Source organism: Canis lupus, chromosome 18 (assembly GCF_011100685.1).
Source record: "Canis lupus familiaris isolate Mischka breed German Shepherd chromosome 18, alternate assembly UU_Cfam_GSD_1.0, whole genome shotgun sequence".
Taxonomy (NCBI): Eukaryota; Metazoa; Chordata; class Mammalia; order Carnivora; family Canidae; genus Canis; species Canis lupus.
The window spans coordinates 26,658,396-26,684,536 of NC_049239.1; the positions used below are offsets into that span (position 1 = coordinate 26,658,396).

At 36.8% G+C, this 26,141-nt stretch overlaps 1 protein-coding gene across 3 annotated transcripts in view; it reads right to left on the bottom strand.

The window, feature by feature from the left end:
- TTC17 (tetratricopeptide repeat domain 17) overlaps positions 1-26,141 on the bottom strand; it is a 116,558-nt gene that overhangs the window by 64,583 nt on the left and 25,834 nt on the right. For all 3 annotated transcript variants that reach the window (XM_038562984.1, XM_038562983.1, XM_038562985.1), the window contains exons 3-16: positions 25,245-25,414; positions 24,278-24,389; positions 23,894-24,025; positions 18,420-18,529; positions 17,714-17,858; positions 17,110-17,249; positions 15,550-15,710; positions 13,925-14,037; positions 11,989-12,135; positions 9,673-9,788; positions 9,351-9,516; positions 8,134-8,211; positions 7,536-7,760; positions 24-210 (exon numbers count right to left, since the gene is read on the bottom strand). In XM_038562984.1, coding sequence (XP_038418912.1) covers positions 24-210; positions 7,536-7,760; positions 8,134-8,211; positions 9,351-9,516; positions 9,673-9,788; positions 11,989-12,135; positions 13,925-14,037; positions 15,550-15,710; positions 17,110-17,249; positions 17,714-17,858; positions 18,420-18,529; positions 23,894-24,025; positions 24,278-24,389; positions 25,245-25,414 — 2,002 coding nt within the window. The remainder of the gene's footprint in view (positions 1-23; positions 211-7,535; positions 7,761-8,133; positions 8,212-9,350; positions 9,517-9,672; positions 9,789-11,988; positions 12,136-13,924; positions 14,038-15,549; positions 15,711-17,109; positions 17,250-17,713; positions 17,859-18,419; positions 18,530-23,893; positions 24,026-24,277; positions 24,390-25,244; positions 25,415-26,141) is intronic.

Consider the following 26,141-nt stretch of genomic DNA (forward strand, 5'->3'; position numbering starts at 1 on the left):
GCCAACATTTACCAGTTGCTTACCACTGCAAACAGAAGAGGTGATGTTGTATAGGAAAGGATAAAACTGCATACAGCGTATCAACTTGAGGCTGTTTTCACATTCTGGGCATTTGGTGGTTAATTTCAAAGCCTGTCTAAAGGCTTCAAGTGCCCCACTGATATTCTTCAGAGCAAGGTAAGCATTTCCTAGGCTTAAAAATGTCAGGGGCTGAAAAAAAAAATCAGAAAAATGTTAGTGAATTAATGTTTTCTGAAAGTTATAAAGCTTTTTTTTTTTTTTTTTTTTTTTTTTTAAAGCTTTTAAAGTATATGTCTTTTGGTTTCTTTTAGGTTATCCCATAATAGTTAATGGCTGACTGTCCATTTTATTTATATCAGCCAATTCTACACTATAACAATTATTTTTACCTTTTTACTAAGATACATATACATATAGTGTATAATATACACTAGTCTTAAGTGTACAGTTCAAAGAATTTTTACATGTGTATATATCCCTGTAACCACCACTCATCTCAAGATATGAAACATTTAGAATGTTTCTAATACCCCAAAAGATTCCCTTGGGCAACCCAACCCCAATCCCAGATGTGACCACTGTAGTGATGTTCTATCATCATACATTAGCTCCACCTGTTCTTAAAATTCATATAAATAGAATCAAACAGCATGTTCCTTTCCATGGATATATAATCTGTACCCTCTTGCAGATTCTTTCACTCAATACAGTATCTAATGTTTAAGAAACTGAATGTTTTTTGTGTGTCAGGTTTTTTTTTTTTTTTTTAATGATGGGTTACTTCTATCAGGTGAATACACAGTTTTGTTTATCCATTCTCCTATTGATAAGCATTTGGACTGTTTCCAGTTTTGGACTATTTTGAACAAAGCTACTACGAACATTCTTGCAACTATCTTTTGACAGATGTATGTACTCTTATTTATCAGAGATATCAGTAAGAGAATAAAAGGCAACGATGCACAAAACATTCCAGATTACAGAGGCACAATCTAAGCAGCTCTAAGATTACATTTAAAATTTTACTTAGTGGCTTATTCCCAGATGCAAAATTAAAGCCCATACTTAGATTTCAAAGTGTCTTTATATTTTTACTAAAGGAAATAAAGTGTTTATTACTATGGCCAGAATGATGGCTGTGCAAATATCTTGAGATAAAGCTAGTTAGTATATTTGGGAAAAAAGTGAATTCTCATCAGTTCATCCAGAAAATAACTACTGAGTGTTTACCAATGTTTTAGGGACTGGGGATACAGCAGAAAATAAGAGAGTCCCTGCCTTTGTGGATGTTTTAGTCAAAGGTCACAAAACCATGGGGGTATCACACAAGTATGAGAAGAATGTGATGGAGAAGAGCATAGCAGGGAAGAGATGTTAAGAGACCAGAGTGGGGAACGCAGTACCATTTAAAGTAGATTAGGAAGCAAAAGACTTACTGAAAAGTTAGAATTTTAAAGGATTTTAAGGAGATGAAGCAAATTATGAAGAATCTTGGTGGAGTAAAGTATTCCAAACAGAGAGAACAGAAAGTGCCAAGGGGCTGAAGTGGGAACATGCCTAGTATGTCCAAGGAACTGCAGAGGTAAGCAAGGCTAGAACAGAATGAGCAAAGGAGTGATTTCATGGGGATGAGGTCAGAAAAGTAAGAAGGTCGAGCGGGACCTTCTACACTAATATAAATTCTTGTCTTTTACTATGAATTATGTGGAGTGCCATTGCGGAGATTTGAACAAATGACAACATGTGACTTTTTAGGAGGATCTTACTGACTGCTGTATTACTAATAGACTACAGGGGGACAAAGCCAAAAGTAGAGAAGTTAGGCAGGGGGCTAATGAAATAACTCAGAGAAAAGATAATGGTGTATTGGATCAGACAGCAGTGGAGATGATGATAAATAGTACAATTCTAGGTGTATTTTGAAAATATCAGCAAGGTTAGTTAATAGACTGAATTTACTCTGGGAGAAGGAGAAGGAGAAAGCTCAAGTTTTCATCCTGAGCTACTAGCTTTACTGTTTCCTGAAATGGGAAAGACTGAGAAGACTGGAACAGTATAAGTTTAGTTTTGGCCTTTAGTTTTAAAGTGTGTTTTAGACATCCACATGGAGATGGTCAAGTAAGCTGCTGGATAAAGCAGTGTGCAGTTCAGAGCAAAGCTGACAGGTAATTCAAGAGGGAAATGCTAGGGCTTTCAAGATGTGCTGGAACAACTGGGTATTTATGTGATATGAACTTTGATCCCCACTTCACATTACAAAAGATATTAACTTGAAATGGATCACAAACCTAAATGTAAAAGTTAAAACTACAAATCATCTAGAAGACAACACAGGAAAATATTTTAGTCCATTTGAGTCAACTATCTAAAGACAAGTAGTAGAGGGGTGCCTGGATGGCTCAGTCGGTTGAGCACCTGCCTTGAGCTCAGGTCACGATCTCAGGGTCCTGGGACTGAGCCCTGTGTCTGGCTCCCTGCTCAGTGGAGTCTGCTTCTCCTTTTCCCTCTGCTCCTCTTCCCTCCTCCCCAACTTGTGCTCTCTCTCACTCACTCTTCTCAAATAAATGAATAAAAATCTTAAAAAAGAGAAGTGGCAGACAGCAAAAACAAAATAGAATTAATTGTTCTCAAATTTCTTGTAAGGATACCTTAAACTTAACAATAAAAACCAAAGAGAAATGATGGGCAAATTTAAGGGTATTTTTATTTTTAAAAGACAAAAAGAAATTATTTTTAATGTATGATAGAGTTAAAGTCTCTGTATAAATAGTTTGTATCAAATTTTAAAAGTTAAAAAAAAACCTAAATTCTAACAAAACAAGCAAAATGCATACACAAACTTTTAATTTAAAAATACAATTAAAGGGATGCCTGGCTGGCTCATTTGGTGGAGCATACGACTCTTGATCCCAGGTGTTATAGGTTTAAACCTCATGCTGTAATCAAAAATTTATGTTACAACACAGAAGTGAATTTTTTAAAAGTAAACTTGCTTTGCAAGTGTTAAGTCAGAGGCACTAGGACATGGCCAAAGAATGTGAGCTCTGTGGCCAATCTCCTGGAGTTCAAATAAATCCAAGCTCTGAGACTTTTGGTAAATCTCTTTACTGTTTCTTTATCTATCAAATGGGTAAATCCTATCTCACAGGGTTGTTGGGAGGGTTACGTGAGTTATCACATGTAAGGTGATCAGTATGGTGCCTGGCTCTAATAAACAATGATAATAAAAATTAGCAGTTAATTCAATTGCCCAATTCTGGTGAAGCTACACATGAAATGAATACTTTCCAACCTTGATGATGGCAACATATATGGTCCTAAATCTTTTGGTAGACGTCTGGCATTTTGTGTCAAAGCCATCAAAATATTTATTTTCTTACTGACTTAATAATTCTACTGCTAGCAATCTTTCCTAAGAAAATCACCTGGAATTCAGAAAAAGCCTTATGCAGAAAACCATTACTGATAATAGCTAAGCATTATCAGCAACCTAAACATCCAACAGCAGAGGAATAAGCTGTGATACGTAAATTCATAAGCAGCCATTATTGATGGCTAATAAAAACTATGCGGTACAACTTTTTTATATGGTGAAGTTTTAAAGATCACCAGTGCAATAGTGTTGCAACACTATGAAAGATCTGAATAGAAGAAAAACTGACAGGAATTATTTCCAAATATTGAGAGTTGGAAGTGGGGTGCTGATTAAGGTGTATTTTTGTGGTATCTATTCTGATCCACTGATTTATCTTTTTATTATTACTGTAGTACCACAGTATTTAACAACTAAAATTTTAGTGTAATTTTCAAATACAGAAAGGCAACTCATCTCTAAAGGAGCTCTTTATTCTTCAGAAGAATATTGCCTCAGTGTCTTGGCTGGTGGCAGTGGAAAATGAAACAAGTATCGGGGGAACACAGCTGTGTTGAGCCTTCCCTTTGGGTGCCCAATCATCACATCCCATATATAGCATCTGTTACCACTGTACCTGCACCTGGCACACAGCAAACATTTGATAAATATCTCATATACTTCTTTGGCACCGAGCCTGCTGTACAGTATAGCAACTGTAAACTTTGGCTTAAAATCTAGTGAATTTGTGTATTTCAAGGGAAACTCTTAACAGGCAATATTTTCTTCTCATACTTAAAAAATTAGTTTTGAGATATCACAAATAAACCTCAACCACTCATGCAAACTTCTTCTAAAGTTTCTTTGGACATAAAACTTATAAACATGTAAACACCAGGTATAAGAGCAATTTAATTGTATATTTATTATAACTGTATTTCATCAAACCTAAGATGTCATCAGTTGTAACATGCATCCTTATTTCAGAGATTTTAAATTTTGAAAAAAGAAGTTGTACCTTAGGAACTGTGAACTAGAGTAATTAACTACACAGCAGTGATTAACTCCACCGGCTGCATGTGGGAGGTTTGGGGCACGAACATTAATTCAACTATCTATTCTTATCAATGCAACCTTTAAACTGTGTTCTGGCTTGATTGTAAAGATATCTATAAATTAAAGTTGTAAAACAGTGTAATATTAAGCAGCAGGCATACTGTGATGAGTAGGATAAAGAAAGAACCAGATGTTTCAGACTGACACAAAAAAGTGGCAGTATATTTTAGCAGCTATGCCATTCCTATCTAAACATAAGTTCCTAAAAATAAATTAACCACATAATTATCAATTTCACTCATTTAAAATAAAGAAATGACACAAGAAAGAGAACTACAGGCTAATATTTCTGATGAACATACATGCAAGAATCCTCAACAAAAGTGAATCCAACAACAAATGAAAAAAATTCTTTCCCACAATCAAGTGTGATTTATTCCTAAGATACAAAGGGGTTCAATATTCGCAAGCCAGTCAGTGTGATACATCACATCAGTGAAAGGATAAAAACTGTATGATCATTTCAATAGACACAGAAAAAGCATTTAATAAAGCAAGACATCCATTCATAATAAAAGTCCTCAACAAAGCAGGTCTAGAGGGAACACAACCTGAACATAATAAGAGCCACATATGAAAAACTCAGAGCAAACATCTTTCTCAATGGGGAGAAACTGAGTTTTCCCCTAATATCAGGAACAAGACAAGGATGTCTACTCTCACCACTTTAATTCAACACAGTACTAAAAGTCTTAGCCTCAGCAATTAGACAACAACAAAAAGAAATAAAAGGAATCTAAATCACTAAGGAAGAAGTAAAACTATTTAGAGATGACTTGATATCATATATAGAAAAGCCTAAAGACTCCACCTAGAACATTACTAGAACTGTTAAATGAATTCAGTAAAGTCCTAGGATACAAAATCAATGTGCAGAAATCTGTTGCATTTGTACGTACTAATAATGATGCAGCAGAAAGAGAAATTGAAAAGACAATCCCATTTACAACTGTACCAAAAATAGTAAGATACCTAGGAATAAGTCACCAAAGAGGTGAAAGACCTATGCTCTGAAAACTATAAAACATTGATGAAAGAACGTGAAGAGAACACAAACAAATGGAAAGACATTCCATATTCATGAACTAGAAAAACAAATACTGTTAAAATGTCTATATTATCCAAAGCAATCTACACATTGAATACAGTCTCTATCAAAATACCAACAGCATTTTCTGCAAAACTAGAACCAAAAAAATCCTAATATTAACATGGAACTACAAAAGACCCTGAATGGCCAAAGCAATTTTGAAAAAAAAAACAAAGCTGGAGGTGTCACAATTCCAGACACCAAGTTATGTTACAAAACTGTAGTAATCAAAACAGAATGGTACTGACACAAAAACAGATATATAGATAAATAAAACATAATAGAAATCCAGAAATTAACCTGTAATTATATGGTCAGTTAATCTTCAACAAAGCAGGGCAGAATATCTAACAGAAAAAAAAGACAGTCTCTTCAACAAATGGTGTTATGAAAACTAGTCAGCAAATAATAAAACCGGACCACTTTCTTACATCACACACAAAAATAAACTCAAAATGGATTATAGACCTAAATATGAGACCTGAAAACATAAAACTCCCAGAAGAGAACACAGGTAATAATTTCTCTGTCAACAGCCAGAGCAACATTTTTATGGATAAGTCTCCTGCAGCAATGGGAATAAAAGCAAAAATAAACTACTGTGACTATATCAAAATAAAAAGCTTCTGCACAGTGAAGGAAACAATCAACAACACTAAAAGTCAATCTATGGAATAGCAGAAGGTATTTGCAGATGACATATCCGAAAAGCATTAGTATCCAAAATATATAAAGAAGTGATAAAAAACTCAATACCCAAAAAACAACCCAATTACAGAATGGGCAGAAGACATGAACATATATTTTTCCAAATAAGACATCCAGATGGCCAACAGACACATAAAAAGATGGTCAACATCACTCATCACTAGGGAAACACAAACCAAAACCACAATGAGATGCCACCTCACATCCCTTAGAATGGCTAAAATCAACAACACAGGAAACAACAGATGTTTGGCGAGTATGTGAAGTAAGGGGAACCTTCTTACACTGTTGGTGGGAAAGCAAACTGGTGCAGCCATTCTGGAGAACAGTATGGAAGTGCTCAAAAAGGTTAAAAATAGAACTACCCTATGAACCAGCAACTGTACTACTAGGTATGTATCCAGAGGCTACAAATACATGGATTCAAAGGGACACATGCACTCTGATGTTTTCAGCAGCACTATCGACAACAGTTATGGAAAGAGCCCAAGTGCCCATCAATAGATGAATAGATAAAAAAGATGTATTTATATTCAGTGAAATATTATTCAGCCATCAAAAAGAATGAAACCTGGCCATTTGCAATGACATGGATGGTGTTAGAGAGCATAATGTTAAGTGAAATAAGTTAGAGAAAGACAAATACCATACGATTTTACTCATACGTGGAATTTAAGAAACAAAACAAGCAAAGGAAAAAAAGAGAGAGAAGCCACGGAACAGACTCTTAGCTATAGAGAACAAACTGATGGTTACCAGATGAGGAGGTGGTCAGAGGGATGGGTGAAACAGCAGATGGGGATTAAGGAGTGCACTTGTTGTGATGAGTACCTGGGTGATGTATGGAAGTGCTGAGACACTATACTATACTATACAACTATAGTTGTACACCTGCAACTAATATAACACTGTATGTTAACTACAGTGGAATTAAAATTTTAAAGAAAGAAATTAAATATGCCTAAGACATACCCAGGAGTAAAAAAGGGAAGATAGAAAGAAAAATATGATCAGCATGATTCTACATTTGCACAAAATAAATCAATATAAAAAAATAAACACCTCAAAAATAAGACAAAACAAAATCTGTTTTATGCCATCTCAAAATACCTAAACTCTACTCTGATAAAAATATGAGATTTTTTCATGAGTTCTTTTTTTATGCCTTCCCCAGAAAAATAAAATTGTATCCTGAATTAGAGTTACCCCACATAGTACATGGAACTACAAAGAAACATAAAACCTCACCTCAGAGCTATTAATGGCCAAAGCTTGAAGTAGTAGCTTAGTGGCATCAAGATGGAGGCCATAGTGAATCAGAAGGTTGGCCAAGTTCACAAGAGGAATGTCTTGGTATTGAAGTGGAGCCAAATTCAAAGCCCTCTGAAGACAAGCAATAGCAAAAGTGCTGTTTCCTACTGCTCTCCAGTAGAGTCCAGCTTCATTGAGTATCAGCCAGACGGGGGCATTCGGCTGAAAAACCCAAAATACCTCTAATTAATACAAGAATATGGTACTAGTTCTTTTTTTTTAAATTTTTATTTATTTATGATAGTCACACACGAGAGAGAGAGAGAGAGAGAGAGAGAGAGAGAGAGAGAGAGAGAGAGAGAGGCAGAGACACAGGCAGAGGGAGAAGCAGGCTCCATGCACCAGAAGCCCGACGTGGGATTCGATCCCGGGTCTCCAGGATCGCGCCCTGGGCCAAAGGCAGGCGCCAAACCGCTGCACCACCCGGGGATCCCTATGGTACTAGTTCTAACGAGGATTTTTAATGCATGCATTTTAACTTTTTATTACAATTACTAAGCATTTAAATTTCAGATGTCTAAAGTAGGTGACTTACCTTATTAATAGCGTGAAATAAGAATGACCCAATTTCTTCTTCTGGGATAGTATAGTTATTAATACGGGAAAGTAAAATCTGAAAACATCAAAAGGAATACTGACTCAATTGAAAATAGTAGGGAAGACATTTGAAAGAATTCTATAGATAGCAGTCTTTACTTGAGCTCCTTAGGAACACCTGATTTGAATAGGTATTTATAGTCATCAATATATATAATATATGAGGTCATCAACATACCAACAGGTGTTGACCTGCTTGCATGAATGCCCTAGTTTCCTTTAACTAAAACATGTTAAGGATGAGCACTGGGTGTTGTACTATATGTTGGCAAATTGAATTTAAATAAAAAAATTAAATAAAATAAAACATGTTAAAAGATATATACCACATATACTACTATTAAGGAAATATACCATATCCCATTAAAGTCAACCTAAGTATCCAAAATTAAATGAGAAATTATCCAGAAGACAACAGCACGTAATACCTGATGCAACAGAAATCTTCTATCTTTCCTAGCTGGAAAAGCACCAGATCCTTAATTACTCTATATTCTAACAACATGTGTATAACTGTGAGCAACTCTAAGGTAGGGATCATGGTCTATTTATCTTTCCTAGAATTCCGAACAGTGCCTGGCACTTAACATTTTTTGCCTCAGTAAATGTTTGTTAACTGTAAGTAGTAACTGTTGAGAGTTTTAAAACTAAGTTTTTAAAAAGGTGGTTGTGATGGTTTGTTTTCCCTGCAAAAAAGCATTTTTTTCATTTGCATCTGTAGAATTGTATCCAATGTAGAATTTCTAGTCAGTAATAAATTTCCAAGGACCTTATACAAGGCCAAAGTGGGGTTGGTAAGGTCAGAAAGAGAATCTTCAAGATTTTGATTTATACAAACTCCTGGAGGCTTGGAGGATGCAAAGCTAAACTGAAGTGGTCAGAATGGCCTCCATTTTGTGTTGCTCATCTCTGTAGTGCTCTTAGTGAGTGCTCATGTGGTCTGCTTAAACAGCAGCCCTGAAGCACACACGTTCCTGGCACTCCTTCGATAGCATGAATGTCTTCTTAATGATTCCACCAATTCTTTAGCTCTATCCTTGGTTTTAGAAACTTCAAATTCAACAACTGCCTTCTATCAAATTTTTGTTCCACCTAAGAGGCTTGTGAAGTCACCCAGAATGGACGGCAATAAACACCAGCCTAAGTGAGCCTTACTTTTCGTGCATGGTCATCTGGCATTTTGGCTTTCAGATCCATGCGGACCTCTAATTCTTTGACTAAGTAGGACAGAGTCTGGCTTTTTCTGAAGTCAGTTATGGAACAGTCAGGGGTTTGGGCCTCTTCTTCTGAAGAATAATCATCACTGTTGAGTTCGTGGATCCTGGCACAAGAAAAAGGAACAAGATTCATATTTTCAAAGTTTGGGTGATTTCAAGATAAAGACTTAACCTTTCAAGTCCAAGGCTGGTGCTCTCAAAGAACTGCCAGATGACAATCATGCAGAATCAAGTGCTTTGCCAAATCCATCAGCACTTGCCTGAGTCCTTTGTTTTCCGGAGGCAGAAAATACGTTGGCAGTTCCCCGCCAATAGGGACTCTAGGATAGCTTTCTGCACAATCTGTTCTTTTAGGCCAAAGAATATGCTGTTTGTCCTAATAAAGAGAGAAAGTGTCTCATAAATTTCTTTGGATTCAATATTTCAACATGCTAAATAAACTTTTAAATATAAATATACTAGCATAACTGAACAATGTAGTATTTTAAGATAACGTAGACACTGTGGTAGACTCTAGAATACTCTGAATTCTACTGACCAGTATAGTTGAAGTCAGTAATTCTACCTGCTTTACCATAGACTGGATCAAGGCTGGGCAGGCCTAAGTTGGCTAAATACAGTGAGATATAAGGAAAGGCTTGCTTGAGGCTTCTGGGAAAGAGTCAGTCTTAGTCTCTTATGCCACATAGCAACAAAGAACATGGTGCTCCAGCTGCTGCTGGCTGTCACCTCACGACCATGAGGAAGACAAGCTTTAGGAACCAATACTGTGGATGGCAAATTGAAGAAAAGGAAAGAAATGGGTCACTGATGACATCACTGGTGCACTGAGTCAACCAAACCCAAAGTTTGCTCTGATCTCTGGACTTCCTGTAGTATGAAGCATATTTTCTTTTAAGCCAATTTGAGGGAGAGTTTCTGATTTATACCTGAAAGCATACATAAGCTTATAAAACTGGCACAGAAAATTACTTTTCCCTGAACTAAGACCTTTTCTTTGCCAATGTCAAAGTTTATCAAATGTTTTGATTTGTAAAATGTTCATTTTTTTAAAAAAAGATTTTATTTATTCATGCGAGACACAGAAAGAGAGGCAGAGACATAGGCAGAGGGAGAAGCAGGATCCCTGTGGGAAGCCTGATGTGGGACTCGATCCCAGGACCTTGGGACCCCGGCATCATGTCCTGAGCCAAAGGCAGATGCTCAACCACTGAGCCACTCAGGTGTCCCAAAATGTTCATTTTTTAAAATATAAGTAACACACATCAAAGGCTTACTAAACTTAAATCTTGAAGCTATCAAACTTTGGGAATTTATATTACATAGAATTAAATCTAAGTGGCTATATTAATTGTTAGAACAAAAACTCAATTAAATTCTGAAAATTTAAAACTAAATAAAAAATACATGGTATCCCCATGGGCTGACATACAATTATTTCTTAGCTAGCTCAGAAACACATATTTATTGGGGCACCTGGGTAACTCAGTTAACCATCTGCCTTTGGTTCAGGTCATGATTCCAGCAGAGTCCTGGGATCAAGCCTAACATTCTCTCCCTCTGCCACACCCCCTGTTTGAGCTTGCTCTCTGATAAATAAATAAAATCTTAAAAAAAAGAAATTCATATTTATTAACTTATTATCTGTATCATCTGATAGAATGTAAGCTCCAGCAAAAAGCTTGTGTACTATTTTCACAGTACCAGCCTGACACACAGATGGGAGCTCAATAAAAGAATGGTGATTAAAAAGTGAAACATAGCTGACCTGTGAACAGTACAGCATTGAACTATGCAGGTCCACTCACACGTGGATTTCTTTGATAAATACAGTGTAGTATTATGAGTTTTTTCTTCCTCATGACTTTTTTTCTTTTTTTTAAAGATTTTATTTATTTATTCATGAGAGACACAGAGAGAAAGAGAGGCAGAGACACAGAGGAGAAGCAGGCTCCATGCAGGAAGCCTGATGTGGGACTCGATCCCGGGTCTCCAGGATCAGGCCCTGGGCCGAAGGCAGGCGCCAAACCACTGAGCCACCCAGGGATCCCCTCCTTATGACTTTCTTAGTAACATTTTCTTTTGTCTAGCTTCCTTTATTCTGAGAATACAGTACATAATACCTATAACATAAAAAATATATGTTCACCTACCGTTTATGTTCTCAGTTAAGGCTTCAGTCAACAGTAGGCTATTAGTAGTTATGCTTTTGGGGAATCAAAAGTTATATGCAGATTTCTGACTGCATGGGGGGTTGGCTCCTCTAGCCCTCATGTTGTTCAAGCATATACTTAGGTCAAGTTTAGAAACTTTCTAGGGTTGGTAATTATACTCAGAGCTCAAAGTTCTGGACTAAAATCAGTGTCTATATGCCCCACTTGATTGGGAAGAAGACCTCAAGGCAGATCCTGTGTCTTGCTAATCTACTATCTGGCAGAATGACTTCCGTTTAATAGAAGTTTAAGTGTCTGCTGAATTAAGCCAAAAGGTGAGCCATATTAATCAATGAAAGTGAGGGCCACTGCCTTCAGAAATCTTGTCTGAGAAAACTCCCTCATCATCCTTTATTCACTTACCCTATATGCATCAGAATCCCTGCCCCAGATCCAGAGAATGGAATGGGCTACGGGAGAAGACTTGACCAAATCACTGATATCACTCTGATTTGCCTGGACATCAAAATTCACAGACATCATACTGGAGGTTGATGAATCCTCACCAAACTAGAAAATGAAAAGACAAGTTTAATCAAATTGGAAGCAGAAAAGAAGTTGTGACTAAGAGTTAACCCAACCCAAAACATCAGTGAATACTCAAACCCAGTAGGAAATCTGAAAGTCAGTAATAAAGCAATCAGATCTTCGCATTTTCAGAACTAGGCCCCAACCCTATTCTCTCAGAAAATACACAGTTAGCAACCGTCAGTCAAGTGTGCCACTGGAGTACGAGAAAAATGCTATGGATTCCCCCCCCTTCTTTACTTTTTTAGTGCCCCTTTCTTCCTTTCCGTGATTTAGTCTCTTTTAGGTTTAAAGATGAGGTGATTATCCAAGAGGTTTGACTCATTATTCCCTTCCCCTATCTAGACTAAAGTGATCGCTACTCTATAGAATTAATGTGCTGTGGTAGAAGCAAGGAAATTTGAGAAAGGGCTTTCAGAAGTTTAATATAGCTATGTTTCAGGTACTATAACTATTAGACAACCAACTCCAAATATAAATCCAGCCTTCCTCCGAACGAAGGTAAATCAATATTGGATACTGTTTCGGGGATACCACAATTCCTGTGTATTTCTAAAACTTTGTTAGATGGGAGGGAGTAGAAAAGAATGGATTCTTTGAATATATAGTAGAGATGCAATTTATGGAGTATATAATATTAAAGTTACCCTGGTACAGGGGAGTCTTCCATGGTCTCTCTAGAGACCATCATGATATCCAGGCGTTACCTTGGTTTCAGTCTATATCATTTAAAAATATTATTCCTTTTTTTTCCCCTTAAAATAATGCTTGGATAAAAGACAGGGAGCTATAATCTCAGAGCTAGAAGTCTGATCTCCTTTTACTGTGTTTGAAAACTAAACATGGAATATTGCTAGTTGACAAAAATCATGGGAAGCTTTTGGTCCCTATTACTACTTTTCCCCTCAATGTCCTCTTAATTTTTGCTTCTTTTTCTCAATGAGGTCTGGTTTTTTTTCAGAATAAAGAGTACTAATTCTTCATGGTTTGTCCTGCTACAAAAGCTGTTCTGACCTAGTAATTATTTTAACTACTTAGCTCTGGAAATTCCAGTATCTATGATTAAAGATGTGATAGGTTTCAATAGGATGGGATAAATTTTACTTTATTTCCAACATCCTTTTGGATGATATTTGGAACTCTGGTTGTGCTTACTATTTATATCAGCACCACTTAGATACTATCTGGTATCATTATAAATACGTGTTATTTCTTCCCAATTGGTTGGGCTAGGATTGTATGTGTGTGTATATGACTGCATGCAAATATATGTATATGTACACGTTGTATATGTATGGGTATACACAGAGACAGAAAGAGAAAACACCCTTGCTCAGAGCAGTAGTGCTTAATAAAAATTATCCATTGATAATGATCGTTTTGTTAATGTTTTCAGTTGAAGCAACATAATGGGACTGATGACTTCAGGAAAGAACATGGCTACTCTTTCCTAAATTTTGAATTGCTAGTCTTACTCTAATAAGTTAAAAGGGAGAGGAAGGCTTTGAGTTAAATACTAGTAACAGCCCAAGCTAGCTCTTATGGTAAAGGAGAAAAGAAACAAAGACATATGCAGCTAGTTCTTGGGGGAACTAGAAATGTCATGCATGAAGTAACTGAGTACTATATGAAATCTGACTTCACAAACATACTCAAAACCTTAAATTAGTTACAAATTTTGGGGATCAAATATACAAGGAATTGAGGAGGGAAAAGCAATATTACTCTTAGATGCAAAGATATAAGAAATAGAAGAGACCAAGAAAAAGACCTGAACGTAATCCACATTTTCAAAAATATCTCCACGATGGTAGCGCACAGGTTGGTCCCATTGGCAATGTAAACTATGCTGCTGGTTGACCAGACGACATATCTGATGATTTCCTGGAATAAGGAAAATTAGAATTGTTGGGAAAGGACAGCACTGCCAACACGATTTCTTTGGTCTGAGTCATTTAGTTTCAGAGCCTGGCAGAGAACCTTCATGAGGTAGGGGGAGAAGGGTGGCGGCAGGGATGACATTCATTAATGGTTAGCTAAATTAAATCATTCTAAAGAAGCCTCCGTTTCTCCACCTATAAAAAACAAAGGGGGTTCACAAAATCACCAAAATATCTTCCTGTAAGTATATTCTGGTTGTAGGGTAGTACAGAGCAAGCAGTAAATAACCCCAGGAACTGAACATACGCTTTACACTCAAAACAGCCAAAAATACCTGTTAGGTAGATTGTAAATGCACTTTAAATGTTCACAGCCAAGGCTCAAAGATTTAAGAGGCCTTCCAGATCAATATATTTATCAAAGGAGAAGTATATAATATAAAGGATTCTATTAATTTATTATTTGGTGTCAGCTGTTAGATCGGCTCCCTTAGGGTTTTATCAGAAATGAAACATTCTGGATATAACCAAGTCACTGATATCCTGCCAACTCAAGTGCCCTTGGACAGTGGTTCTATTTCTAAGTCATGGACCCTAAAAGATTTTAATAAAAGCTAAATGCCCTCTTCCAGAAAAAAAATTGTGCACATACATATTACTTGCAGGTAACTTTGGAATCAGCCTGAAACTAATCTATTGACCTAGGTTAAGAATTCCTGCTTGAGATAAATTCTAGCCTAAAATCTTACTTCTAAAATAAAATATTTGTTTTTTAAGGTAGCAAGAAAAATAAGAGAGTCAGCCTTACTGCCAATGTTGGCTTGACAGTGTGGTTGCTTTGTTTCTAGGGTGTGTCTGGCTTGTTTACTTGGTGTAAGGCCATGTTACTCACATTGTGTTTTCAGACCAGCAGCAACAGACATTAAATAGGAGCCTGTTAGAACTATATAATCTCAGGTCCTACTACCTCAGACCTACTGATCTGAATCTGCATTTTAACAAAATCTCCAGAATGGCATACACACTAAATCAAAGTAGCCCGAACAACTGTAGTTAAGAACTCTAGGATCTGGGCAGCCCTGGTGGCTCAGCGGTTTAGCACCGCCTTCAGCCCAGGGTGTGATCTTGGAGACCCGGGATCGAGTCCCACATCAGGCTCCCTGCATGGAGCCTGCTTCTCCCTTGGCCTGTATCTCTGCCTCTCTGCCTCCCTCCTTCTCTCGCTCATGAATCAATAAATAAAATATTAAAAAAAAGATTAAAAAAAAAAGAACTCTAGGATCTAAAAGATTTAATTTTTACTTTAAAATGTGAATTAAGAAAAAGCTAGAGATCAAACAAGCTCCCCAGGCCTGCTGGTTTACCTGCTATGATGACTCAATTTTAAGACCGAGGGAAATAAAAAACAGAACTTTATACTACATACTACTTTAGGGCTACACAAAAGTTATGAAAGCAGAGCATGCTAGAAGTGAACTTCCTAACCTGTCTTTAATTATTTGCAATCAATACTTACCTAATTGTGCCTCTTTTGCCATCTGTGTCTCATGGATGATATTTCTTAAGATTTGTTCCTCCTGAATCAGCTTATGTTTTTCTAGGATCTCCTGCTGTCTCAGGTAGTGGTCATGCTGTTTTTGGTATTCTTTCAACTCATTCAGTGTTCGCTGGAGGGATCTTAACATTTTTTAACACCAGGAAAAAGTTATAGAGCTTTAAAACTGAATTTTTAAACCCAACTTACTGCATACATTTTCTGGTCCCTAGCAATAATTGCTATTTTTCCCTTTTTACATACAACACAAATTTAAAAATAATGGGGCAAAAGAAATCTATTGTTTTGTTAAAACTTAGAGGCAAAAAGATGGATGCAAAATCCTTCCCTTATATATATGACTATCTTGATATTAAATGCTGTGTTGGACTGGTCAGGTACCCAAAATATACATAGCAACATACTATAAATCTTTACATATTCAACAACTACTTCCCTTCACAAAGCCTGTGTTAGTTCCACTAATATTCAAAGCCACCTTTTCATCATTTCTTTTGATTCTACGTAAAGACAAGGTTAAGAGAAAGGGCCAAAAGTACCTTGCTCCTTGGGTTTGTGGATTTGGGGAGAAACCATAGAAATCTAGCTTAGAAAGACATATTCTCTACCACCTGCTATCAGTAAATCAGCTGCCTGATTATATATAGTCACAAAATCCTTTCGTCCTATTACATTGTAACATATGGAAATTTAGGAGCTGTACAGATGATGTAAAAACCAATTTGCTCAGCCAGAACAAGTTCTGATCAGGTGTAACAGAAGCCAGGCATAAATAAGTAAGCAGTCATTCCTTCCTTTTCACATTATGCTTTAACTTGATTGGAAAATAAGCAAATGCAATAGTTTAGTGAGTTTCAAATCTCCATTTAATTCTTTACTAATCAAAGTTGCCTCAAAACACTGAGGCTAATTCCATAAGAGAAGAATAATTCACTGCGAGTTATGTGAAGTTTCCTAACTACCCCTGCTATTTATGGAATCAAATACATTTTTTTTAATTAAATATACTATAAGGATGAAGTACAACAGAACTTCATCACTGTGCAATTTACAGAAATCTGATTAAAATATGGGCCAAATGTTTCTCAATGTTACTTAACTAATATAACGTTAGTCCAACCCTAGCAGCTAAAGGGGAGAAAGATCAACTACAGCATGTAGAAGTGATTTTACCAACAATGTATTCTGTGGAAATTAAAACGTAACGGAATTACTGAGTACGAGGCAGTACACCCACACCAACTTACTAAAGTAATCCATGGTCAAAGCGTAAAGACCTAAATGACAGAGTTTCCTGCAAACATTCTCTAGTTCTGGAATTCATACTATTAAAAGATTACTCCACACAACCTCTGAATTGTGCTAACCCTCCTGGATCTGGAGAAAAGGGATAGGATTCGCATACTAAAGAGGTATTTCTAATTCTAAGGAACCAACTGATACTTACTTACATCACCTACACAGGTCTAACCTAAGGTTCTACAGTGCTAGGGCTTCAGTGAAATTTTGTCTCCCAATTACCTATGTTGAGCTTCCAATTTCTGCTCGAGTTTCTGCTGACATAGGACAGCATGCTTCCTCTTTATAGCTTGCTCAAACCCAGGTTTGGCCTGCAAAGCATGGTCATAACAGAGCACTGAGTGGTTATACTCTCCCAGCATCTGAAGAGACAAAAACAAACACACACACATACACACACATAAGAGAAAAAACGTTAGCCACGGTGTGGTTGGATCGTCCAAACCCCCTAACGGCTTACAAGACCATACTTATATCTCACTCTACAGTGAACATTATTTTTGATCAGTACCCAATTCCACCACGTAAGATATACTATAAGATTGCTTAACTAGAAAATATTGCTATCTTAAGAGGTGTACTCTGCACGAATTTAAGACTCCTATCAATTTAATTATTTTTCTTTTTTCTCAAGAGGCTAGGACAATTAGGCTATATTATTGTGTTAAGGTATTTTCCCCCTCATCATTTCATTTCCATTCCCTTTTCCTTGTTCAGACCAAAAGAAGAAGGGGAAAAAAGGCATTTTTAATTGAAAATAAAAATTTTAAAAAAGAAAGGAAAATAGCAACTGGTCTGGCTTATGAAAACAAAAAGTTGTATTTACTGCATATATATTTCCCAAAGTGTAATAGCTGGTGAAGAAGTCACTGTCATCCAGAGCTGCGTGGACCACTACAGCGGCATCTGCAGAGAAGTGTGCTCTATGCAGAACATTTGCCAAGTTGACCAGGGCAATGTCTTTATTGTGCCTAAAAGAGAAGGAGAGGCGCAATTAGATGTAAGGAGAAAAGCACGTGCTCCATGATTCTGTGTAACTACTCGACAAGGGAAAATTACATTTGAAGTTATTGAACTTAGAAAAATAAGTTTGAGTGTACTGACAGATGGAAAAAATAACTTAAGAAAATCATACTGTTACATTCTTATAACTGATGCGGCTTATTCAATCTGATAACTACAAATTTTGCCACAAAAATAAGGTCTGGCAGGCATTTTATGACTTTAAAATGTATTTAGGGCTCATTATTTGCTTTGAGAAAAATTTAATTTATGCTAATTCCTCCAGGCAAGGTCCTTATATTTAAGTCTCAAGTGAATCAGAGGGCGTCTACATTATATATCCTTTCCTTAATGGAAATCAGAAGAATATTATGCTATTATCACTGTAAACTCTTTGACATCTGCCATTTTTTGGTGATGGGACTAAATTCTTTCAACAGGGATAGAGGAGAGTCTAAGTACAACACAATGCTTCTTCATATCACTTTCTTATGTGGAGAATCAGAAGTCCAGAAAGGGAGAAATCTTACCTGGAAGAAAAGTGAAGTGCTCTCATGGCACATTCCACTACTTGATATGGCTCATTCTTTATTCTCCAATAAAATGAAGCCATGTTATACAGTACCCATGAGGAAGAATTCTAGACATTAAACAAATAAAATGACAATGAAACACAACTCAACACACCTTCTTCGATTTAGAATGTGCAAAATGAGCACCTTTACTATTCTGTCTCTTCTGAAATTTAAGATAAAGAACAAGACATTCCAGCAGTGAAGAAGCAGGGGACAAAGTACCAATAAACTACACTTGTCACAAGAGTGTCCTGATCATCAGTTGAGCAAGTAAGCGCCTTCAGGTGTCATCTCCACAGAGAGACCATTCCACTCCAAGCTCTTGTTCCAAGGGGGGAAATTAAGCTGAAAAGCCCACCGAGTGGCCCAAACTTGTTGGTTCCTATTTCAGGACTTTAGAAGTTATGACCTAACCTATTTAGAAATGCCGTTGTTCTAACATGAAATTCCTGAAATTGACTAAATTTCCTATTTATTTAAGTATCTGAATGAGGGTACATATATAAATAGCAAATGACAAGCTGTCCGTTTAGTAAAAGATGAATTTTATTTGTTCTTTTGTCATCTGTATTCACAATCCAAATCTTACCTGCTAAAAATTATGTCTTTAGTATAGAGTAATAAGTGTATTATTTAGTGAAGTTAAATAGGTTTGTTCCTTCTGCGCCTTGATTTTTCGTCTCATAACACATACTACTTTTCAACCACACAGAGGTCAAAACAATGAACTGGACCACGACCACATAAATAGTTTAAGCCCATGAAGAGAAGTTTCAAATTCAGCATGGCAAAAAAAAAGTCATATAAAGTTTTTTAAAAAGTCATAAAGTTTAAGATATATTGAGAAAAATATTTATGACACCATTGTTTACTATTTTTAATACATAAAGAGCTTTAAAAAGAAAGACAAAAATACAAGAGAAAATATAAGAGAACATGGGCCAGAAACATGAAGAGACAATTCAAAAACACAGAACAATGGTCAACTAGCAGGTAAAATGTAAAACTTAACAAAGAATATAAATCTAAAAAATACAAATTTTCCTTTTACAAATATGCAAAGATTAAAAAGAATGCCAAACACCATATTAACTTCAGATATTAACTGTAGAAATGTTAGGTGAGCACAGCATTTCTGGGGGACAGTTTGACATTTATGTAAAAAGCCTTAAAAATATGATTACCCTTTGATGCTTACAATCCCATTATTAAAAATTTATCTTAGGGGTGCCTGGGTGGCTCAGTGAGTAGGTTAAACACCCAACTTTTGATTTTAACTCAGGTTATGATTTTAGGGACATGAGATCCAGCCCCATCACATCAGGTGCAGAGCATGGAGCCTACTTCAAGAATCTCTCTCTCCCCCTCTCACTGCCCACCACCTCCTTACCGTCCCCGTGTTGCTTGCTCGGTCTCTTAAAATAAATTATAAGATTAACTAAGTCTTAACTATAGAGATGTGTAAAAATAAAAATACAAAAGACTACATTATAAAACAGTAATTATCTGAGTGTTTTTTTACTTTCTCTTTTATGATTTTTTATATAGTCTGATTTTTTTTTCACAAGGACAAATTGTTTTCTTTAAAAATAGTTATTTTAAAGATTAAAATGAAGTGTAATTCTCATTAATCAGCCTTAAGTATTCTACTTTCAAGGGATGTATACAATTTGTAAGTGATGCAGATGAAGGTGTAACAGTGTGTGCAGGTGGTTAAGGGATATGTCACATCCTTTCAGAACTGACTTATGACTTTTCAGTCTGTTCTGATAACCTTTGGGAAAGTTTTTTTTCAAATCAACAATGCTTTGATTTTTATCTCTTACGTTCAGACTTTCTATCATGAGTTGGGCAAAAAAATTGAATAAAAATTCTATATGAACAGGTGATAACACCATCATAAGTAGAATATTCTGTATATTATAGAATATTGGAAGTAAGAGAAAAATAGATCTTTAAGGAATAAGTTTTTTCTATAAGATTTCTCATAAAATTTCCCCCACAAATCTATAGATGTTTGAATGTCACTGTTAATACCTTCACCTTCTTTTATTTAAGCTTTTTTTTTTAAGTTTTTATTTATTTATGATAGTCACAGAGAGAGAGAGAGAGAGGCAGAGACACAGGCAGAGGGAGAAGCAGGCTCCATGCACCGGGAGCCCGACGTGGGATTTGATCCCGGGTCTCCAGGATCGCGCCCTGGGCCAAAGGCAGGCGCCAAACCGCTGCGCCACCCAGGGATCCCTACCTTCACCTTCTTTTGAACAGTTTTTTTCCTTGGCTCTTAGGACACCACATTCTTCTGGACACCCTTCTGGATCTCTTTGCTGACCTCTCCCTCTTTGCTTCACAGCGAACCATGGGAGGACCAAGGACTCAGAGTGGCCTCTTCTCACACTTCACTTTCCTCCAGATGACCTCATCCAGTCCCATGGCTGCGAACAGTCCCTATGTCATTGTCCTCTACAATATATCCAGCTCTGGCTCCTTCTGGAGTTCAAGTCTCTCTCATCTAGCTATTTCAAATTTAATGTGGCCCCAACAGACTCTATCTTCTCTTCCTGCTTCCCAACCCTGCTCCTCCTTCAAGTTGCTCATGCCAAAACTTCAGGAATTATCCTTGATTTCCCTTTTCCCTCATTCCCCACATCTAACTCATCAGCTTCTAAACATTTCCTAAAATAGTTTAAGTCCCTCCCTTTCTAATGCTAACCACTTAGTCCAAAGTATGTCATCTCTCTCCCCAACTACTGCCAGCCTTAGAACTGGTCTGTTTTCAGTTCTGGTCCCTTCAGTCATTTTTCTATACACGTTTAAGGGTATATTTTAAAAAATATGAATTGAATTATGTCATTCCTCTGCTCTAGCTTCCCAGCACTCAGGTCTCAGCCCAGAGTCCTCACCCTAATTTTCAGAGCCTACACAGTCTGGCCCTGGTCACCAGGCTCTAACCTTACGGACCTGCATTAATTTTAAGTCACCTGTTATAGACTGAATCTTTTGTGTCTCTCCCTGCCCCCCTCCCACCATTTTTATGTGGAAGCTTTACCCCCAGTGTGACTGTATGTGAAGACAGGGCCTGTGAAGATGTGGTAAAGGTTAAATGAGGTCATAAAAGTAGGGCCCTAATCCAAGAGGGCCAGTTCCCTCATAAGAGGAAGACACTCCAGATCTCTCTCCCACTACATAAAGAGAAGGGGACATGGGAAGACACAGTGAGAAGGTGGTCATCTGCAAGGCAGGGAGAAAGTCTTCACCAGGAGCCAATCAGTCTGCACCTTATCCTGGACTTCCCAACCTCTAGAATTATGAGAAAGAAGTTTCTGTTGTTTAAACCACCTAGTCTGTGATATTTTATGATGACAGCCTGAGCAGACTACACTACTGAGCTCATTAAGGCTTCAGAGCCTTTGCCTTAGCTTAAGAATACTCTTCCTTTATCTCTAACTTTGGTCCCTGTCATTCAGATGTTAGCTTAAACTTTGCCTTTCCAGAGATGACTCCAACTGTTCAATCTAAAGCAGCCACCCAATTACCCAATAATTAAAATTATTTTAATTTTCTATACAGAACTTACCACTATGATCTACTTTTTAAAAAAAAGATTTATTTATTTATTTATGAGAGAGAGAGAGATTGAGAGAGAGAGAGAGAGGCAGAGACACAGGAGGGAGAAGCAGGCTCCATGCCGGATGTCTGACACGGGACTCGATTCCAGAACTCCAGGATTGTGCCCTGGGCCAAAGGCAGGTGCCAAACTGCTGAGCCACCTGGGATCCCCTATGATCTACTTTCAACTTAACCATCCTCTGAAATATATTTTATTTTATTTTATTTATTTTTTAAAAGATTTTATTTATTCATGATAGACATAGAAAGAGAGAGAGAGAAGGAGGCAGAGACACAGGCAGAGGGAGAAGCAGACTCCATGCAGGGAGCCCGATGTGGGACTCGATCCCGGGACTCCAGAATCACGCCCTGGGCCAAAGGCAGGTGCTAAACCGCTGAGCCACCCAGGGATCCTCTGAAAGATATTTTAAATCCTACATCAGTTTTACCCTCTTACTCATCAAGTTCTGGGGATGAAATGTGTTACATTATCTTCAGAAAAACAAGATGAAGACAGTAACTTAGCTATAAAAATCATCAAATACATGTATATATAATGTATTTGAATAAACTCTATGCAAATGTTATCCTTTCATTTTATGCAGTACCATTACAATACTGCTTTGGGGGCGCCTGGGTGGCTCAGTCAGTTAAGCATTTTGCTCCTGGTTTTGGCTCGAGTTGTGATCTCGGGGTTGTGGGATCGAGTCCTACATCAGGCTTTCACAAGGGGTATGATGTCTGCCTGAGATTCACTCTTTCTCCCTCTCCCCAGCTCTCATGAATTCGCTCACTTGCTCTCTTTCAAATAAATGAATGAGTGAATGAATAAGTGAATAAATAAATAAATAAAATCTTAAAAAAAACTAGCCTGCATTTCATGGTACTCTTCAGGTGCAGAGTTAAACAAAACAAAACAAAAACAAACCCTGTTTTCTAAATTTCTGTTATGCTGAATGATATACTTAATTTTTTGGGTCCTGTTATGTAATTTCCTATTAATGTTTTTATTTTTTTAATTTTTCTTAATTTTTTTATTTAAGATTTTATTTATTCGGAGAAGCAGGCTCCCTGTAAGAAGCCCGATGCGGAACCCAATCCCAGGACCCTGGGATCACGACCTGAGCCAAAGGCAGACGCTTAACCACTGAGCCACCCAGGCATCTCATGTTTTTAGAAGTATATAGTACTTTAAAAGAAGATTATAGTGATTCTTTTCTTATCCAAAGAATAGCGATGATCTAGAAACTGTAGGTAGGTATTTCTTTTTTTTTTTTTGAATTCAGATTTTTGTTTTATTTTTATCATAAATTTATTTTTTATTGGTGTTCAATTTGCCAATATATAGCATAACACCCAGTGCTCATCCCGTCAAGTGCCCACCTCAGTGCCCGTCACCCAGTCACCCCCGCCCACCTCCCCTTCCACTACCCCTAGTTTGTTTCCCAGAGTTAGGAGTCTTTCATGTTCTGTCTCCCTTTTTGCTATTTCCCACTCATTTTTTCTTGTAGGTAGGTATTTCAAAGGCACTAACAAATTTTCTTTCACATTCAAAATATACAATCTACCCTACAAGCTCTGTTGCTTATGTTGGCTTATAATTTGTTTTTTCACGAGTCAATTTAATAAAACTTTTGGCATCCCTTCCTAAAGGGGACTAGACGGCCAATGTTTCTCCTTAGCTTTGAACCATACAGTTTATATTAATGTAATCATATTTAAAATCACTCTAGAAAAAACAATCTAGGCAGGTTATTTTCTGAGGAAAAAAAGACCTGTGCTCAAAGAGTCTCTGGCTGTTTCAATCACTGATGACTTACCTTCTGCAGGCCTTCGTGAATGAGGTGACCTATGTCATCTATACTTCTTCCTAGTCGTTTAGATAAATATGTGAAGATTGGATCTTCTTTAGGTAGTAGAGGTGCAGAAAGATTAACTCTTTCTTGTACACCCTGAAGAGAAGAAGAAAAAAATTGGAAAAAAACAAAGCACAGATACAGAAAATGGAGATCATAAGACAAAAGCTCACAATTAACTCAGTATCTTATAGGATTTCTTTTAAAGGAGTTTTAAAAGGTTGGATATGTTTGAAAGATTATAAAGCTATTTGGAAGGGGAGAAGAAAGAAAAATATTAACAAGCAAGAGACTAAATTACAGAAAAAAATGTAAAAAAAAAAAAAAATTCCAAATCTCTCTACTTACTCGCAGGTGTTGAAAAGCATGTATACTATATGGCAGTTCTAGAATTTTGGTACAATCAGGTTGCTCAGGGTCTGGAGGGACAGGAGATTCTGTGTCTATATAATCTTCAGGGCTAAAATCAAGAAGCCGGGAGCAATAAGTGAACAAAAGGTAAAAAAATGTCTAATTTTTCCCTAATTGAACTATGCCATCAAAGCATCTCATCTTTACAACCATTATTAGTCAACATTCAACCTTCTTCACACAGCTACTCCTGGAGTCAATATTTTAGGACTTTAACTTAAGGAAATAAATCAAGAGAGAAAATGGGAGACCAAAGAATGTTAGGATTATGAACTTTTTAAAAGCTTTTTAATATTCTTCGTAGAAAAAAAAAAATATTCTTCGTAGAAGGGCAGCCCGGGTGGCTCAGCAATTTAGCGCTGCCTTCAGCCCAGGGCATGATCCTGGAGACCCGGGATCGAGACCCCCATTGGGCTCCCTGCAGGGAGCCTGCTTCTCCCTCTGCCTCTGTCTCTGCCCCTCTGTCTCTCTCTCTCTGTGTGTCTCTCATGAATAAATAAATAAAATCTTAAAAAAGAAATTCTTCCTAGAAATTTAAACCAATTTACATTTCTGTTGACAGCCTCTCCAAATTTTTACCAGTTATTGATTTTTAAATATTTTTTCCAATTTGATAGGTGAAAACTATCTAAATGGTTTACTTATTTGATTTTACTGAGAGGTTTTCCACATGTTTATTGGCCATTTCTATTTCTTTTACTATAAATTGTTCAACCATCTACTGTGGTATTATTTTAAATTGATATTTAAGAATTCTATGTGCAGTGTATTTTGAACTTTCAAATTTCAATAAATCCATTTGTCATCGAAGCTTATTCTCATTAGATACACAAATTCCTATTGATCTGAGAAAGGTCTATTCAGGAAAATGTTAATTGTATTTTTGGAAAGAGATTTTCTTTACCTGATGTCTTTGCTTTCCAAAGTTATGTATGTGCCATCATACAGATCCAGGTCCCCTAAGGGCACCTTAGCTTTGATGCAGTCTGGATCCTCTTTATTATGTCTCTGTTCCAGTCCTGTATCTCTGTCCTCATTCTCTTCTATATGAATTTTTTGAGCAACTAATTGCTTCTGTTGAGAAGACAACAAGAACACAATGGATTTTTCTAATATTTCATTCTAGATACCACATAAGAGAAAGGAGAATTTAACGTGAAGTCAGAGAATCCTCTCTGAAGGAAGACAAGGATTGCGAACACAGCAGTCTCCCCTTATCTGTAGGAGTATATTCCAAGACTCTCAGTGGATGCCCGAAACTGTGGATAGTAGCAAGCCCTATATATACTGTACTTTTTCCCTATACATTTATACTTGTAATGAAGTTTAATTTAAAAATTAAGCACATAAGAGATTAACAACAGTAACTAATAATAATAAAATAGAACAATTATAACAATATACTGTAATAAAAGTTAAGTGAATGTAGTCTCTCTCTCTCATAATATCCTATTGTACTGTACTTGTCCTTCTTGTGATACTGTGAGATAATAAAATGCCCAGATAAGATGAAGCGAGGTGAGTGATACAGGCATCGTGACACAGTGTTAGACTATTACTGACTTTCTGACTATAGGTCAGAAGGAGGATCATCTGCTTCTGGACCGCAGTTGACCCGGGGTAGTGTAGTAACTGAAACCACAGAAAGTGAAACTGTGGATAAGGGGGAATTAATTAGTTAATATAAATAAGCTTTTCTAACAGGTATCCATATATAGAAAGTAACAGAATATGACATTTACAACAGAATTCATAATATGATCTCTGACTACCTATAAGGCTGCATCTGTCTACTTAACTT